The sequence below is a fragment of the Muntiacus reevesi genome, chromosome 3 (assembly GCF_963930625.1).
Source record: "Muntiacus reevesi chromosome 3, mMunRee1.1, whole genome shotgun sequence".
NCBI lineage: Eukaryota > Metazoa > Chordata > Mammalia > Artiodactyla > Cervidae > Muntiacus > Muntiacus reevesi.
The window spans coordinates 126,421,878-126,440,620 of NC_089251.1; the positions used below are offsets into that span (position 1 = coordinate 126,421,878).

At 39.6% G+C, this 18,743-nt stretch overlaps 1 protein-coding gene across 2 annotated transcripts in view; it reads left to right on the plus strand.

Annotated features, from left to right (window-relative positions):
- Positions 1 to 18,743, plus strand: part of PAX3 (paired box 3) — a 94,588-nt gene that overhangs the window by 67,053 nt on the left and 8,792 nt on the right. For both annotated transcript variants that reach the window (XM_065927637.1, XM_065927638.1), the window contains exons 6-7: positions 6,483 to 6,648; positions 7,743 to 7,957. In XM_065927637.1, coding sequence (XP_065783709.1) covers positions 6,483 to 6,648; positions 7,743 to 7,957 — 381 coding nt within the window. The remainder of the gene's footprint in view (positions 1 to 6,482; positions 6,649 to 7,742; positions 7,958 to 18,743) is intronic.

The window sequence follows — 18,743 nt, forward strand, 5'->3', positions numbered from 1 at the left end:
GACTGGAGGTCAGTTCTGACCTCAGAGTCAAAAAATAAACATTGGATTTAAAGAACTCAAACAAAGAGAGTGATGGAAAACTGAGAAGACTGTTCCCTGTTCCTCTGCCTCCTTGTTGCGTTCGCCCAAGACACGTATGTGGGGACAGAGTTCATCTCAACCGCATGCAGCTTGTACAGGGCCGGGCACTCGAATCTGGTTCAGGAAATGTGAAGGAGAGTAAGAGTGGCCCATTAACTTCCAGAGGACAAGGGATCAAACCGATAAAGAGTGGTTCATATTTTTCTGTACAGTGACCTCCTTTCCGAAGCGGGGCCCTCATTAACCTAACAGCTGTCCTAATGTGGCTTTAACCCGGTGACTCTTTACATTCCTTATGGCTTCATTAGTTCCCTTGAGACGCATCATGTCTTGCACCACAGCTATGATCTACAGCCTAACAAATTCCCTACAACACCCGGCATATGGATCTTTTACTTAACCCAGCAGGAAAAAGAAGGGAGTAGTTAATCACTGATTAAAATGCCAGAACAAAATCCTTTAGTTTTTAGAAGGATCTGGGAAAGCAGTCGCAGCGTCAGTTTGGTTTGAGTGATAGCCAGAGAGTGTGTTAGTTTAATTTGGGGCACCTGGGAAAACCCAACACCAAACCAAAAAAAAAAAAGTAAAACCCAAATGTGTCTACATTCCCCTCCCTCCGTGGAAGAAAATTTCTAAGCTCTTGTGGATAAAGATGAGATTAAAGCTTTAATAACTTAGACCTTTATCAGTATTTGAAAAAATTTATTTGGACAGTAACTATGTTATATTTATCAGGGCTGAATATGAGTACACAGTCTAAGAATTACTGTACAGCAAAGACTTAATTCGCTTAACTCACTTTCCTGGTAGCTGTTATTATGAAAATAATTGCAAAAACTACAATTTTGTAAGGAGTGACTTGAAAACACTTATGATGTGTAAAAGTTTTAGTAAATATTCCATCCAAGAACTGTACGAAGCAGGCAAGTATTCTTGCCACCCAGGTAATGGAAGACAGGAAAGAAAACTGCTTGTGGAAAAAAGGATTTAGCTAGGAATCAGAAGATGTGGGTTTTGGTCTCAGCTTTACCCAAAGGGTTTTGTCGAGCAAGTCACTTAATTTTGCTCTAATCCTACTGGGCTTCATTTTTTCTAATTTTATTTTAAAAATATGGGATTTAGATCAGATGGTCTTAGGCTGAGTCGGTGAATGACTGGGATAATCATGAATGGACTTCAGGAGACCTGGGAAATTTGACATGTGTACACAGATGTTCTGCTTTTGCCTGTGTGTGTGTGCACACAAGTGTCAGATAGGGAGAGGGATGCTAGCTGTCCTCATATTCTTACAAATCACCACCCCTTGCTCATTTCATTAACTGAAACCCCCTAAGATGCGTGATCTCTCAGGACGCTTCTTGCATTGATAATTTGGGATTCTCATGGAAGCCCAATGATGGTTCATGTCCATGTATGACAAAACCCACTACAATATTGTAAAGTAATTAGCCTCCAACTAATAAAAATAAATGAAAAAAAAATAAAAGCATTTCAAACTAAAAAAAAGAAAACCAATGATGGTTTAAAACCATCTAACAGATCTTTGTAGTTCAGAAGGTATGAAATATTTGGCCCCGAACTCCATAATGAAGCAAAAATGTGGTCATCCTACCAATCTGTGCCACAGTTTGCTCTTGTGATATATAAAGTTGTGTATGCCCTCATGTGTGATATTCACAGGAAGATGGCATTTCTTCTTGTCAGTCTTGTCAACCCGTCCTCTCCCCATCCTGCTCTTCACACAGTGGTCTAGGCTGGGTAGCAGCCGTGGTAGGAGGGCTGGGCGAGTGGAGTAAGAAGTTCCAGGGAACCAGCAGCTTGTTCTGAGTTTACCTACTTGGAAAGTACTGTAATTGGCACTTTAGTATCAGCTCTGGTAGTTAATGAAACATTTTGTAATCTTGTTGTAAATTCTAAGGGTTAATGATTACACTCTCTTCCCATTTTTCAAACTGTATTTGAAATAACCCATCTGGAATAAAGTAGGTTAGATTGCTTTTGAGGACCACACCAAAAATGTGAACCAGTAATTTATTGAGAGCAAAATTAGGCTTACACCATGGGACAATTAGCACTAATCCATGAAACTTGGAAGCAATTTGGACCTAAGCCTCCGTTCAAGCCAGACTGGCTTTCAATTATTTGAGGTGTTATTTGGGCACTTTCCTGCTTGCTCAGGAGCATGAAAGGCTTTGGCTATAGACAGAACTCAGAAAACAAAGTAAGGCTTTAATTCTTGGATTTCTCAATGTGACATTTTTACTTAATAACTAACATTTACTGAACACACTATCTTTTTTTTTATAGTATTCTTTTACCAGCTTTGTTTATATTGTCTCATTTAATTGTTTATGTTATCTCATTTAATCCTGTGAAGGAGTGTTTTATTTCTCCCATTTAATAGATGAGAAAGCAGAGGCCCACAGATGTTAAGCAAATTTTTCAAGGTTACAGAGGTAGTAAGGGACAGGAAAAGCTGAAATTCAACTCTTGCCTGCATTGCTCCCATGTGAATGAAAAGCATGACTGTATTTTTAAAAATCCTGAGTTTGTTTTTTCCAGCTTTTATTGCTGAGAATAAATTGGTGACTTATTTTATTCAGGAAGAGGAAAATTTGTAAAAACCTATTCTTTTGTGATTATCTTTTTTCCCTAGTTATTGTGATATTATAGGGATCTTTCAATCAATTTCAGTTTTGCTTCAAAAAAATCATTGGATGTTATATTACTCCAGAATGGACCTGAAGATCATTTCCAAAAGCATGAAGAGAGACATACAGGCAGGGAAAGACTGAGGGAGCAGGTGAAATTGAACCAGGTTCAGTTCATCAAATGAAATAAAAACCTGCTGCAAGGGAAGGTTCTGCTGTTGTGTGATATTGTACAGGCAATTATAAGCAACTGTGCCTGATAGGAGTTATCCACTGATATATGCCTCCTGCCCCACTTCCTTACTATGCGAAATGTGATGTGAAAGGCCAGGTAATGCTGGGGAGAGTGAAATCACACTGAATTAGAGATTGTAAAGTGACATTTAACAGGAAGGTAGCAGACATTGAGATGGAAAAGACTGAAGGCAAAAGGAGAAGGGGGCAGCAGAGGAGGAGATTGTTAGATAGCATCACCAACTCAATGGACATAAATCTGAGCAAACTCTGGGAGATAGTAAAGGACAAAGGAGCCTGGCAGGCTACAGGCCATGGAGTCTCAAAGAGTCAGACATGACTTACTGACTGAACAGCCACAACCACAAGCTGACTTTGTAAACTCGTTCTTTGTGCCCTACTGGCTAAGAAATTGGTGGAACACTCATGTTCTCCTCTAGAACCTCAAAGGCCAGTTTGTTGCTATTGCTACTCTTTTCAAAATGAAGAAAAGTTTTCTAGTCATTGTGAAAACTGAATCATAAATACCTTCTACCGATTTTGGGACTTCCCTGGTAGCTCAGGTGGTAAAGAATCTCCCTGCGATGCCGGAGACCTGGGTTCGATCCCTGGGTTGGGAAGATCACCTGGAGAAGGGAATGGCAACCCACTCCAGTATTCTTGCCTGGAGAATTCCATGGACAGAGCACCCTGGTGTGCTATAGTCCATGGGGTTGCAAAGAGTCAGACATGACTGAGCGACTCACACTTTTACTTTCCACCCATTTTAAGTTATTTTATTCAGCCTTATGAACTTACACGTGTCATCCAGTAGATTATTCCTTGATTGTCTGTTAGGAATTAGGTGATATAATATTGGAAGAGTTAGGTAGGACTTCTGAGTGCCAGGGGAATGTCTTTCAGTCACAGATGGGGTAATAACAGCACCCCAGAATCATTGTGCTTAAAATGAAGCACTTGGGTACTTAAAGTGAAGGTGATTTCAAGGGCACCTTTTTTCTATTAAAAATAGATGTGTGTTTTATGAGTTTCAAAGCCTAAAGAAGGCAAGGACCATTTCCCAGTTTGCATCTTCAGTGTATTTTTACTTTAGCACCGCTTCTGGCAGCTTCGCTGCTTCTTGGAGATGCAGAGCTGCCCGGGCAAGATGATAGAAAACTCTGGTTAGCTGGCCAGAGATAGGCAGCTCAGTCCTCAAGAAGCCCTGGTTCTCTCAGAAATAGCCGTCTGGATTTTTTTACTCTGAATTTAAACAACATTTAAATTCCTTCCTTTGGGAAACTCTTAAACCTCCTGTTAAAGGTTTGTTTTTCAGTAAAGATTTGCTTTCCAATTATTCCTCGTCTTTTACAGTAGTTATAATATATACTATATGGTAAATATAAGAACTTATAAATCCACCTCCTGGTGGGTTTATTCCATGTCATCAATGTTTACTTGTATCATTGTGGAAAAATGAAACAAAACCAAACAACCTTGTACCCCTAGCCTTTTGGGTTTAATCTTTTGAAGAGATTTGTAGAAAGTCATGATGTTCCTTCTAATTTATTATCTGAATGAAGACATTTTTGATTTTAAAAAATTGGGTTATGGAGGAGTTAGCATGAACATAAATCAAAAGTAGGTTGGGATTGATGGAGTAACCAGGCAGAGCCCACCCACTGGATAAATCGAATTTGGTTTACTTATCTAAAGGTTACAGCAGGAAGTTGGCCTAGAGAGATTGGAGACACGCTCTGATAATGTCAGAAGGGCAAGCTTCTGAGATCTTCATAATGAATCTCACCCGTAGGTTTGGTGACAGTAAGTCTGAAGGAGTGAAGTCACATCATAACTTTTGGAAATTCAACTCTCCTCCCTGCCTAGGCAGCTGAAGATGCACTGCACATGGGTTGGTCAAGATAGGTGTGGGGACCCTTCACTTGAGCCAGATGTGCCTCATTGATCTTGAGGTTATATACTATAAAATATGACCACAGTGCATGGGATAGTACAGTACACTCTGGCATGAATACAACCCTCATTCCTTACCCTCAGCCTCCTCAGGCTAACCAGCTTGTTACAAACACTCCTGAAAACAGTTTTTTTGCCCTGATGCCTCTGGGAGTCATGGTAACAGACACTTCGACTTCCAGTGAGAAAACACAATTGATCCAGAACCGAAATTGAATGCCGTTCCTGGTTCTATTATCCCAGGTGGCAATTTATTAAGTTAAGTAAAACTCTAATTCAATTATATATCAACTTGAGAAAATATTGACTTACCTTCTTTTCCTGTTGGATACTTAAGGAGTATTAAATGTTAGTGTTCTGAGGAAGTTCAAACAGCTTTCCTTACCAGTATCTTGCAGCATGGCTAGAGAAGACCAGACTCCTTTTCAGACAGATGCTTGAGTGAATAGCAAAAGTTTAAGCAAAAAAAAAAAAAAAAAGTTTAAGCAGATGCCTTGGTAAAGTATTTATTAAACTGGGCTTTCTTGTTTAAGAAAGGAGGGAGGGAGACATTCCTCTCTCCACTCTTAAAAATTTTGTGACTTGAGGTTTACAATTAAGTTGCTTAAGTGTTAACTTTATTTTGTGGGGAAATCAAGTCATCTTTTCTCAAGCATGCTGGTCTCTTGTATCATCTCTTCCGTCTGGACTGACCACTTTTTGAAATCACATCCAAGCTTAAAATGAGTTGACATTCTGTCTCTCATAAAAAGTTTTCCTGATTCTCTGCATTTCCAAACATGGAACTTCTACCTCTAGTGAGCAATTAGTTTGGTGCCCTTGATTGCTCTGTGAATTCCTTGAAGACAAGACAGTAAGCTCCTTGAACCCAGGGATCCTATCTTATCTACTCCTTTTTCCCTCTGATAAAAAGATACATGCTTGCAGCTGTTAGGGAGAGAAATCATAAAACAAACTCATTTTGTAAGGGATCTTCATAGATAAAATGCTTTCTTTTCTTGAAGTATCTCTTCAACGTTTATTTCTATTAAGGTCAGTATAATGTCCCACATTTTGGAAGAGACGGTAAACAATAGCTCCACTTATCCTTCTGGTCAATTTATAAGACTTTTCAGGAGCTGTGCACATAATGTTCATAGAAATACAGAGACATTGATAAGACTATGGAATACAAGGGTTAGTGCAGTAGGCAAGGCCAAATTAGGACACATGTCGTGGAGGGGGCCATGGAGACTCCTGGATGCTCCCTAAAGTGCTGTAGTACATGATGGTGGGGGGGGGTGCTGATGGTGATGACACCCCTGCTCAGCCATCCCCCCCATAGTGACCCCAGAGTTCATGGGGGCCCTTGCCAGACCTCGAAAAGCCCTTGAAGTTCCTCTACTGACCCCTGACATCTAACTCTGCTTTCTCCCCTGACAATACAAGCCAGAAGGTAGAGGACTCTTGTGTCTACTTGCCCTGTCAGTAAGGGGCCTTTAATCTGTTTTAGCATGAAAAATTCATTAAGAATGTACTATTATTTCATCAGTGAAATTCTCAAATTTTAAATTAAATCCATAGGTCTGGTTTAGCAACCGCCGTGCAAGATGGAGGAAGCAGGCTGGGGCCAATCAACTGATGGCTTTCAACCATCTCATTCCGGGGGGATTCCCTCCCACAGCCATGCCAACCCTGCCAACGTACCAGCTGTCGGAGACCTCTTACCAGCCCACAGCTATTCCACAAGGTATGGAGGAAGGGAGTCACGGGGTTAAAACGTAATTCCGGTCTTGTTCCCTGCTGCTTACTTTATATGGTGAAATCTTCTGTGATGTCCCTGTGACTGTTTGTATGTTACATTATATCGGGTTGTCCTGAAAGTACCTGTCACCTTTCAGAAACATAGTTTGTTCTATGACATGTCTGAATCTCTCTAGTTAAGCTGTGTTGTAATATAATATTGTTTCAGGATTTTAAAACAAAACCAAACAATGAACCAAAACAATCTCCCAAAATAAGCATGCAATTGGCTGTTCCTTTGTTAAAACCTCTACATTTGTACTCCAGTCTGCAATTAACTGACGTTCTGATGGCTCCTCACTGGGGTAGGAATTGAGAGTAGGTAAACTTTGATAAAGTCCTTCTATGTTAGAGCATGGGCTTCCCAGGTGCCTCAGTGCTAAAGAATCTGCCTGCCACTCATGAGACATGGGTTCGATTCCTGGGTCAGGAAGATCCCCTGGAGAAGGAAGTGGCAACCCACTCCAGTAGTCTTGCCTGGGAAATCCCATGGACAGAAAAGCCTGGCAGGCTCCAGTCCACAGGGTTGCAAAAAGTCAGACACAGCTTAGCAACAGCAGCAAAATGTTAGTGCATAGAGGTAAATGGGATAAATAAGAAGACTAAATTATTTTGGATTACAAAAGATAGCATTGCGGGCATTTGAAACTATACTATCACACTAATGTTTAGGTGTTTTGGAAGTTTATTTGATAAGAAATTTAAGACGCAGTTCTTACGTTGGTTAATCTTTATGTTGATTAGTAACATTCACTACTAATATAGGTGTGTTCTCACTGTTAATGTGATTTCTGAATTCCTGTTCTGGTTAAGTGTTCCTTGGAAGTCTATAAATAAACTATGTACTTGTACATATGTGCGGAAGAGATGTGGCTCTATTTGTATGTGGTTCTATACTTACGTATCAAGAAGTGCAGTATGAAATTTACATTTGCTTGACCAGTGGATATGCCGATGGCTCGGTGGCTGCGAGCTTTTGCACTGGACCTTCTCTGCCGGCCTGCAAAGGCGATTTATGGCCGATAACCTTCTTCCTTGCAGCCGTGTCGGACCCCAGCAGCACCGTCCACAGACCTCAGCCGCTTCCTCCGAGCACTGCACACCAAAGCACTCTTCCTTCCAACCCGGACAGCGGCTCTGCCTACTGCCTTCCCAGCACCAGGCATGGATTTTCCAGCTATACAGACAGCTTCGTGCCTCCATCCGGGCCCTCCAACCCCATGAACCCCGCCATCGGCAATGGCCTTTCACCTCAGGTCAGTCCCGTGTTTCCAGACAGACGAGCTGCTGTATACCAGAACCAAATAGTCAATTCCCCGAGGCAGTCATATAATGAATTGCCAGCTTTAAACCATAATATATTCTTTATACAAGCCACATGATTTCAGTTTTCTGGTTTCCTTTCTCTCCACCCTTCTTACGGCCTGTATCAAAAGTTAGAGCTTAGACTTAAAATTCAAGCGACTTTTTTCATAATCGGGGAGATTTTCTGTTTATACTTAGTTGTCAAGGCATCATCTTCTCCACATGTAGTAGCTCTCGGTTTTGGTTAAGAAGTTCACACACATTTTTTAAAATGGTATTTGGTCAGCTGATAGGGTTGTGAGCAAGAACGCTTAATAAGAAAACACCACAGCTTTCCTATAATTTCAGAGAGAAGGTTAACAAGTTGTGTGGAGAATGACCCATCTGATGGCTGCAGAACTCTGGGATAAATGAGTTATAAATGCAAAAATTAGGAGAATTACTGCTCCTTGGGAATATATAGAAATTTGAATGTTGTAATTGTTTTTCTAATTTGCATTGGACTATGAGCTTTTCTTGAGAGATTATATTAATAAATTGCCTTGATAATTGCATGTCAGAGGGTTGGTTAAATTTCCTACATGTGGCATCTGTCTGGGGTTGACATTATTAGCAGTTGTTTAAATACAGATCACTTGATTTTATTAGAGAGCACTTGGCCCAGGTGGCGAGGAGAGCTGCCCGCTAAATTTGGAGAAATGTCACGAAGGGGTTGCAATCTATAATTGCAATCAAGAATCTCTTCAGGGCTGAGAGTGAGAGTTTTAACAGCTTTATCTTTTCTTAACCCCCTTTTTCCTCTTGGTGGTTAGAAAAACAGAGAGAAGCTCAGAATGACACAAATGAAAAGTGAAAAGACAATTATACTCAATTACACACTAATCACTGACTATCACCACTGCCTAAACACCAAGAGGGCATTCTAATAGGCAGAAAATGAGATTTTAATGGCACAAAGGGTGGCCAAAAGAAGGACTCATATATCTTTGCCTTCTTCGTTTTCTTCAACTTGTGGTTTGCGTCTTGGGAGTGGAGTTCCTGGGCTCTGCACAACGGTGATAACTCTGAGCAGCTGAAAAGTTCAAAGCTGTTGCAGTTGAAAAGAATGAATAGCAAAGGCAATGAAATAAACATTTCTGCCTAAAGGCAAAAGTTCATAAATCCTTTTTTGTAACAGTAAATGTAATTAAGTTTCATAGATTCCTATAGCACATCCTGGGATAAAAACTAAGAGGTGGCTTTAAACCTCCGCTGCAAAATAGCAACATGAAAACAATAGATGTGCTTCCTACAGGACTTTAATAGACTTAATTTCAAGTACTGGCATTTGTGACTGTGGTTTTGCATGAAAATCGTGGGCTTATATTAATAGATTCAAGTTTAAAGGCCTGCATTTAAAGCATAGAAGCTTCTCCCACAGTTTACAAGTAACATCAGAAGTAGTTGTTGTCTCTGCAGTTTAAAATGTAAGTAGTTTGGGGCCACAGAAAAGTTTTTTATGAACATGATTCGGTTGAGAGTTTGCAGAAAAGTAAACTTCAACTCTGTAAGGCAAGACCCAGGATTCTCTTGGCATTTGTCAGTGGTCGAGTATAATAAAAATGACACGAATCTGTATTCTCAAGACACTGAAGCTGCTATTGTCTTGTATTATAGATGTCTACTTTTGTATGTTATAACACATGTATTATGCTGTGTTATTTAAGTGGAGGTACTAGCACTTGACTTTGAAACTGTTAGTCCTTGATTTCAAGAAGACTGACTGTGATTCTAGAGTTAGCAGTAGGGCAAGAATGATTCCATTATCAAGCAATGGAAAATTCCACAGGCAACTTCTCCTGTGTTTCTTTACAATACTCTTATACATTATGTTAACTCCTTACTGGATATTGCGGATATGCAGAGTGTTTTGCATTTCTACCATACATTTCCTCCTCAAACCACCACTTGTGTTAGTTACTGTAGCATCTCTAGTGAGTTAGAAGAGAGATGAATAATATGAAGTTCCTCCTTATTTCCTTAGGCAAAAATTGGAGAAAAATAGCTGAGTGAATCAACATCTTGCCAGAGGTATCTACAAAATAGATGGAATAGGAGCATTAGGAGAATTGGGAATTAGGACTCAGATTTCTATAGCCTTTGAGACTGACCACTTCTCAGGAATGCCTGTATTAAAGCAAAGAGGGATGTGTCCACTGTTTTTGGTTGTTTGTCTGTCTTTATTAAAAATATCATAGGGATTTCCCTGGCAGTCCAGTGGTTAAGACTCTGCTTTCCAATGCTAGGGGGTGTGAGTTTGATCCCTGGCCAGGGAACTAGATCTGCCATGACATGGGCAGTGACCAAAGAACCAAGAGGGAGGGGATGTGTGTATCCATAGAGCCAGTTCACTTTGTAGTACAGAGGAAACTAACACAACATTATAATGCAATTATACGCCAATAAAAAAGTTAAAAAAAAAATTGTAAAGAAAATTGAAGAAAAGAGTCCACATTTAACAGCTGGTTTACCTGTTATCTAAAGAAAAGGGTAAAGAATGGTGATGGCCAAGTCTTTTTACTTGTTATAGGGAAGTGCTTATTAATATATTGGATCATATAATATTAAATATGGGGAACTTCCGTGGTAGTGCAGTGGTTAAGACTTTGCCTTCCATTGCAGGAGTGCAGTTTAATCCCTGGTTGCTAAGACCCCACATGCCTCAGGGTCAAAAAATCAAAACAGAAGCAATATTGTAACAAATTCAATATTGTAACAAATTCACTAAAAATAGTCTGCATCAAAAAAAAAAAAAATCTTGAACAAATCCTGCAACTGCCATTTTTCCTCTTCTCCAACTCTTGTACTTCCTAATTCTGTCTGGAAGTCTGGTATGCAGACAAATCGACTGAAGCTCAGAGAACTTGTGGCCATAGCACTGATAGTGAGAGAGCTAGGACTAGACAGAATTCCTGGCTCCTCGTCTAGAACCTCATTACTTATAGCACCCAGTTGGGTGGAGAGAAGACAGATTAAAAAAAAAAAATAAAGGTGGGGACTTTATTCATGTTTTAAAATCATTTTATAGAGGCTAGTTTTCTAAACTTTTGGATTGGGGTTAATTAACACTCTTTGCTAATGCACTCTTTACATGTTTTTTTGCTTTATGCATTTTTCTTATCAATCTTTTAACTTCCCCTAGTAATTAAAAGTATGTTATGGTTATTGTAGAAAATGGGAAAAAAATTTTTTTTTTAAGATTTCCTTCCTCTGGAGTAGGAAAAATTCCCCTGGGCAGCCACTGCTAATATTTTTGCATTTTGCCTTCCAGCTTTTTTTGGGTGTTATGCTTTAAAAGTACATATATAATTGAGATAGTATGTATGTACTACATCATAAAATATGTAAGCTTCCATTTTGCCTTTTCCCTGCCTTTACACTTCATCATAGGTCTTTTCTTATCTATTAATTTAAATGAAGTTGGATCTAAAGTTTTTTGAGTCATTATGATCAGTTCATTGCAGATCTCTTTACTAGATGCCATTTTACTTGTGCATTTTATTTGATTTTTTTCCTAGCGGCATTGATGTTGATGTATCATTTGCCCTTCAGACTTGGAAATCATGTGTTAGAATGTGTGTGAACTATTGTTAAGTCAGCTTTCTAGTTAATGGAATTAATAGACACCTTTATGATAAGCAAATTATTCCTTACAGTTTGTGTGTGGGATTTAGTTGATTTTCCTCTGGGGCCTTTAACATATCTATCTACTCCCTCAAACAGAGGTTCTTTTAAGGCTTGGCATCAGAGCCATGAGTCAAAGGGTGTTTCTTAGATGCCTGCAGTGCTTTCCTCTGAGAAATTCTCAGCTTTAGGAGGGATGGGTGTGAAGCAGTGACTCAGGAAAAGGACACTGTCCAGTTGGTCAGATGAGAGTAGCAACAGATTGACAAATACGTGTGACATTCTGAATCTCAGAATTCTGGTCAAAACTTTTAGAGACATTGGTCATAGCCTTCCTCAAGTTGCTAAAAGTGCCTTACTGAATTGTTGGCAAGTGTATTTTGTTCTGAGGGACTCCATAACTATCCATTTTATTTATGGAAAAGTTGAGGCCAGTGTAACACAGTCAGAGTCACGGGCAGAGGTAAAAGCCAAGTCTGTCTCCCTTCCAGGCTTTTTTGGCTGTGCTGGGTCTTCGTTATGGCACACAGGCTTTCCTAGTTGCGGTGTGTGGGCTTCACTAGTTTCAGTGCGTGGGATTCTCCAGCTGTGGCGTGCAGGCTTCTCTGGTTATGGCTCACGGCGTTAGTTGCCCCGTGGTGCACGATATTAGTTCCCTGCGCAGTGATCGAACCCACGTCCCCTGCATTGGATGGCGGATTCTTTACCACTGGACCCCCAGAGAAGTCTCTCTTCCAGTTTTACTAGTTCTTTAATAAGCCAAATTACACATTTAATTTGCCAAAGAGGCATGATGTTGTCGAAAGTTTTTCATGGGGTCCAGCACAGATTTTCCAGCGGGGAGAATGGAAAGGCTTCACAGATGAATCACTGGGCTTCACGCTCCCTCCAAAGCTGGATTTGTTGACACCTTGAGATTCTCAGTGTTGGGTGGAAGGAGAATAGCATAATTCCCTTGAAATTTTCTTCTGTCTTGGAATTTCTACGTAACCGTTTTAGAAGATGAGGCTTTTATAACAAATGACAAAATACCCCCTGAGAAGAAAACCGTTCAACTCACTGTACCCTGCGGTAGTGCCCTCTTTTGAAAAGTTATGTGTTCTTGGTGTGGGGACACCACAGAAGGAAAACGGGGAAATAGAGACCATGCATTTTCCCTCCAAGCCCAACTGGTGTGTTCCCAACACCTTCCTGCATGTGCAGCGGAGAAAAAGGAGCGCCGACTTGGAATATGGAGCCAAGCAAATACAACCAGATGCTTGAGACGTGAGGCTAATTAACATTTGGCCCATGTTCTTCTAATTAACTTTCCTTTGCAAGAAATACTACCCTGACTGCTCCCCCACCTCCAAAACACACATAGCCAAACCTCCAAAACAAGGCCAGTAAAATGAACAAAACTTATATCATTTCAAACCACCCCCCCTCCCCGACCCAAATCCTACAAAACGCCACAGTTTTTGGTGACAGCTTCTAATGCTTTCTTGAGTGAAATACAGTATCAGTGGGTTACAGGTTTCTAGGAAGCTTTTTTTGTTGTTGTTGTTATGTAGTATACAAAAATGGGCCAACTTGGCTGCATTTAGAGTTCATCAACCATTGCAAATGATTCTTCAAATGTTTTGGGTTTGGTAAAACCTAAAACACATTTTGCCAAGCACTTTTCCTCCTTAATTTTTCAAACTGTGTATTTTAGGGAAAATTTGATCCATATGGTTTTGATTCATTTACTCTTATATCATTGACATTTTTTTTTTCCTATGGAGCCATTTGATATCCAAGAAGCTTTCTGAGCCTTTGCTGTGTTCATTTTAAGCATTTTCTTCCTTAAAAAGAGGAAGTCCTCTTTGCAACCTCAGAGGCTATAAATTTTGAGTGCTGTCTCAATTCAGCAATACTTAAAAATACATTTGGTATAAATCTGTATTATTATGAACATATTTTATGTTAGAACAGATGGAGTGATTTTTGTTTCTGGTTTTATGAGTGAAACCAATGATAAAATAAGAAAATAGGCTTAAATTACAAAAAAAGTTTTGTTTTAGACAACGTTTAACTGTTATTAATAAATCCCCACGGTAAGATCTACGCTCACAGACCTCACTGCAAATTTTGTCCAGGTCTTGGGTAAGATGTAATTGAATAACCAGTACACCTGTCCTATTTCATGGATAATCTACTGAGGAAAGAAAAAATTTCTCATAAAGGTTTGTGTACCAGGCTTCAACATGCTTGAATGTTTGCTCACCACTCAGCACCTCAGGAACAAAGAGTAGGTCTGCAGATCTCATCAAGTTTTATGGACTGTTCCTCTGTTAAGTCTGGTTGAATCATCAGTTTTGTGGGGATGAGATGCTGTCTCTGAAACAGAACCAAGAAAGAGTGGATAGATCTTTATACTAACGAGATTGTGGTTAATGGCAGAAGACGCCAGGATCAACTTTTGTTGTTCACATTTTACAAAAGGAACCCTTTAACTTCACCACCCATCCAGTTGCTTTTAAAGAATAATATTAAAATTGAGATTATTAGTGTGTAATGTATGTAAATTGCATATTTGGTGTCAGCTACGCCTGTTAGGCAGCTTCTCCATTTCATGCATATATGTATTAGACTGTCGTGGTCCCATTTCAAATCAGATTTCAATTGCTCAGCACAGTTTCTTTTGACAAACATTTGTTAATCCTGAAACTTATTAGGGAGATGCATTTTAGTGTTAATATGTATACACCAAACTCAAGACTGCTTTTGATTTTGCTTGTCATTTCTTGGACCACAGTGTTCCTAATTATCTCAAATTCCTTAGCTGCAAAGCAAGATGAAGGATCTGTATCCTTCGAAGGTGTAAGGGTTTACTACAGATCAGTTTGTTATGTGAATGGGCTACTGTCCTTAAGAATGATTGTGATGGATACTCTTCTGTTTCCTATAGAAAGAATATCCCTTTCATTATGGCATGGCAATTCCTTGACCTTCTTTTGTACTGTTGATGCATGTGAAAGCAGTAAGACTTACCCTCGTGGCAGCTCCTGTTTCAGGAGAGCTATTTTTCTGGACATTTTGGGCACACATCCAGAAGCTACTTGATGCCAGGCCATTTGTTCTGTCCATTTCACACGCGAGTTTGCAGATCCTCTACCCTCAACTTACCTTTATCATCGTGAAGGAGCAGGCAAGCAGGTGGCCTGCCACCAACTCATTTCCCAACAGAGGCACTTCTTTTCCTTTCTTCCTTTCTTTTTCTTTTTTTTTTTTTTTTTTTACAATTTCCAGAGATTCATCTGTGGACAGAAAAGAGTGCTTTTGATTAAAGAGATTGGTTGGGTGTCAAACAAAGCCTGGAGAGAGAAAGTGGCAGTGCTCTCTGAAGCTTCAGCCTCTTTCTGTTTCATTTCTAAAGCAATTCATGAGGTGCAGAAGCCTTACATGTTTATGAAGGCTCAAGGATGTTTATGATCATCAATAAGCCCATTTCAGCTACACCAGAGTAGCCGCTGACCATTTGCAGGTTTCCATTTTGCCATATTAGGTTTTCAAGATGTCCTGCTTGGTGGTGAAAACATTGCTGCTAATCCATTTGTTGAATCAAGGCAGGCTGTAATTGACATGGTGCCTTTGGTTTTTCTCCGAAGACTGTGGTTGCTACCCTTAAAGAGTATGAGGAGAGCGCTGGTTTATATCAGTTCTAGCCATGGCCTCTTGCCTTAGTTATACAGAGTTGAAGAATTGTGAGAGAAACAAGTCCTTGGCCAAAGTCTCCTTTTTTAAGAAAAGAAAGGAGCAGCAGCCTCCAATGACTGAATCTTAACTCATGTCACTGAAATGAGCCACGAGAAAACCTTTCTTGCTGAATTAAAATTTTGTGTGTGTGTGAATTATATTGATTTAAATAGAAATTCTGCCAGCTACTTTCTCTTGTACATTGAACAAATCAAATGTAACAACCCTATGGTTTTTAGGCCCATTTGAATTCCGTTAGCCATTGAGGAGAAAAAATTGAGTGTGATTGCTTGGTCTGTAACTAAGCTACTAGAATAAAAAGTTTTTCTTTGTAATCAGTAAAACATAGGAGAGCCGCGCTGGATTCTAGTGTGAGGCCAATGGTCTGAATCAACCCTTTATATGTGGTTGGAATGCAATGTAAAGCTTTTAATTTATTACTGCATTCGCAAAACAGCAATATCTACAGAAATCTGAATACTTGCATATTTATTCAATTAGAGGCTGAATGTATGCTTTGTACTGCAGACGCAGAAGACTGGATTCAGTCATTAGTTGTGTACTAGTTTTTGTTGTTTCTTCTTCTTCTTCTTTTTTTTTTAAAGAATCTGTTTCTGCAAAACAGTCTGGGTTTCATCAGAGGTGTGTATGTTTCAATGTGTAGTATAATATTTAAAAATTACTCTTGACATTTAGCTAGAGTTCAGTGAACTAGAGTTTCTGAGATTAGTGATTGTATTGTCTCTACTGATCAATGGAAAAGATGATAAATTTGGGAGACCCTTTGAAACAGTGCATTTTATAGAATCAAAGGGTTTAGGGAATATTTCTTAGCTGCAAGAGGACTGGGCAGGCAGTCCTCAGCACCAAACTAATGAAGGATGCAGGCATTATTTAAAGAAATAACCATCTTTCACCGCCCCTCCCCCCCATGAAATACTGATGTCTCATTTTGCACTGCTTGCAGTAAAAAATCTAATTAGATAGTTACAGATTAAAGAAACACTCTGTATCACTTTTTGGCCTTTTGGCTAAGATGAAGTGTTAGAATCCTCAAAAGCAATGACCCTCTATATGTACAATTCCACAGGAAAATTTCCAGTTCAATGTCAACCCTTTTGTGATGATTCTAGGCAGAATTTCTTTAGTCTCTGTTGATGCCACAGTAGTGTGTTCATACCTTGTTAAAACACATACCACACTGTATTATGATATATCCATCCCCCCTCAGAGCATGAGCTTCTAGAGGCATGATACTAGGTTGTAATCATCTTTGAATGCCTAGAAACCAAACAGGGTCTCATAATAAAGGCTTGTTCCCAAAGTGGGCTCTGTGGAATGGTGGTTTGGGGAAAAAAGATTTTGAATCACAAATCTGGTAAAATATTTCAAATTATATCCCTTTATCTTTCAGAGTCCCAGTGCATATTAGCCTACTAAAGGCTCTGACAAATCTTGCAGTATAAAAACATGTTTAACTTGGCATTCTCTGATTTGACTATGGATCCCTTTTGTTGAGTGTCAGACCACTAAATTTTGAGGAACATTTTCTAGGAAGTGCTGAACGAAAGCAGTGGAGAGTAGAGACCCAACTCATGATTTGTCCGTTTCTAGAATTGTTCTTTACATCTTTTCACTAGTGACTGTTTCTTCTGTTAGCGTCTGATATTATCTTCTGCTTGAATACATTGTCATCCTTTGTAGGTGACCTGAGGGAGAAATGGGGTAGTTTTTAGAAAAGAAGCTATAAACTGCTTAATAATATCAATAGGTATGAAAAGGAGTAAAAACAGAGAATTCCTGTTTAGTGAATTGACGGCCACGTGGGTGTAACTCATTGATCTAAGCAGGAAAGCCAAAGTCAAAAGCACTAGATTGCAATATTGACAGCCAGTTACTAGCTCTGTGTCTTGGGGCCAGCTGCTTAAACTATCTCATCTTCTGTTCCATTCTCTTGTTAAACTTGGAAGGCATTGAAAAAGAATCACCCTATAGAGCTATGCTGAGAAGCATAGTACTTAAAAGAACTAAATGCATTTTGGTAAAGAGATAATACTGTTTGTTGCAACAGAGCTTTCGTTATTGTTTACTTAAAAAAAATCATGTGGGCCTCTGACAAAAAAACATACTTTTGTTTGTCTCTGATGAAGAAGGCAAATGTGGAAGCTGAATACCATCAAAGGAAAAGCAGTTTCTTGGTGACTGGGGTATTTTCAGTTATTTTACTTAGACATTTTAAAGGCCCAAGAACTCATAGTGGTGTCCATTCAGAATGCAGTCATTGTAATTAATATACCTGGGAATGATACTGCCCCAAAATACATTGTACAAAAATTGGTTTTGTTTGAGTAATTCAGGTCACCTGTGGCTTCCCAGGTGGCTCAGTGGTAAAGAATCTGCCTGTGAATGCAGAAGACTCAGGAGATGTGGATTCGATCCCTGGGTTGGGACGATCCCCTAGAGGAGGAAATGGCAACCCACTCCAGTGTTCTTGTCAGGAATTCCATGGACAGTGGAGCCTGGCAGGCTATAGTCCATGGGGTCTCAAAGAGTTGGATGTGACTCAGTGACTGAGCTTGCACTATAATGAAAACAAGAGGCAACCATCCTTCATTACATGGGGCTAAGAGTAGGGATGGGCCAAGGTTGTCTTATTGTTTCCTATTCTTATTCTTGTTTTGATTTATTGAAATGTAATACTGACATTCCCAGGTGGCGCTAGTGGTAAAGAACCTGCCTGCAAATGTAGGAGACCCAAGAGACGCAGGTTTAATCCCTGGGTGGGAAAGAATCCCTGGAGAAGGAAATGGCAATCCACTCTAGTATTCTTGCCTTGAGACTCCCATGAACAGAGGAGCCTGGTGGGCTACAGCCCATAGGGTTGCAAAGAGTTGGATACAACTGAAGTGACTTAGCAAGCAAGCAGTAATGACATGAACTCATTTTTAAAAAATCAGTGGTTCTGCTTCTGTGATACTAGATACCTCAAAGGCAGGAGAATCTGATGAACTATACTTCTCTCTCACCAGCAAAGGAGAAAGTTAGCTAAAACAAGAAGTACAATAGAAAGGTTTTAGAAAGTAAGGGACAACCTCAAGTAATTTTGAGTTAACTGACTGGGCAGTATTCTTTCTGTCACTAAATTACAAAGATTCTATTTTGTCAGGATCTGTGGGAGCAGAGTTCATTTCTGTAGATAAAAGAACTATCTATGTACATGGGCTCTGAATCTTGCCAGCTACTTCAGGTTGCCTGGGCAATAGGAGACATAGACCCTGCCTATTATGATCAAGGACACAAATAAGTTTAGTGGTGAAAGGTGAAAAAGCATCACTATGTCATTATTGGTCATGT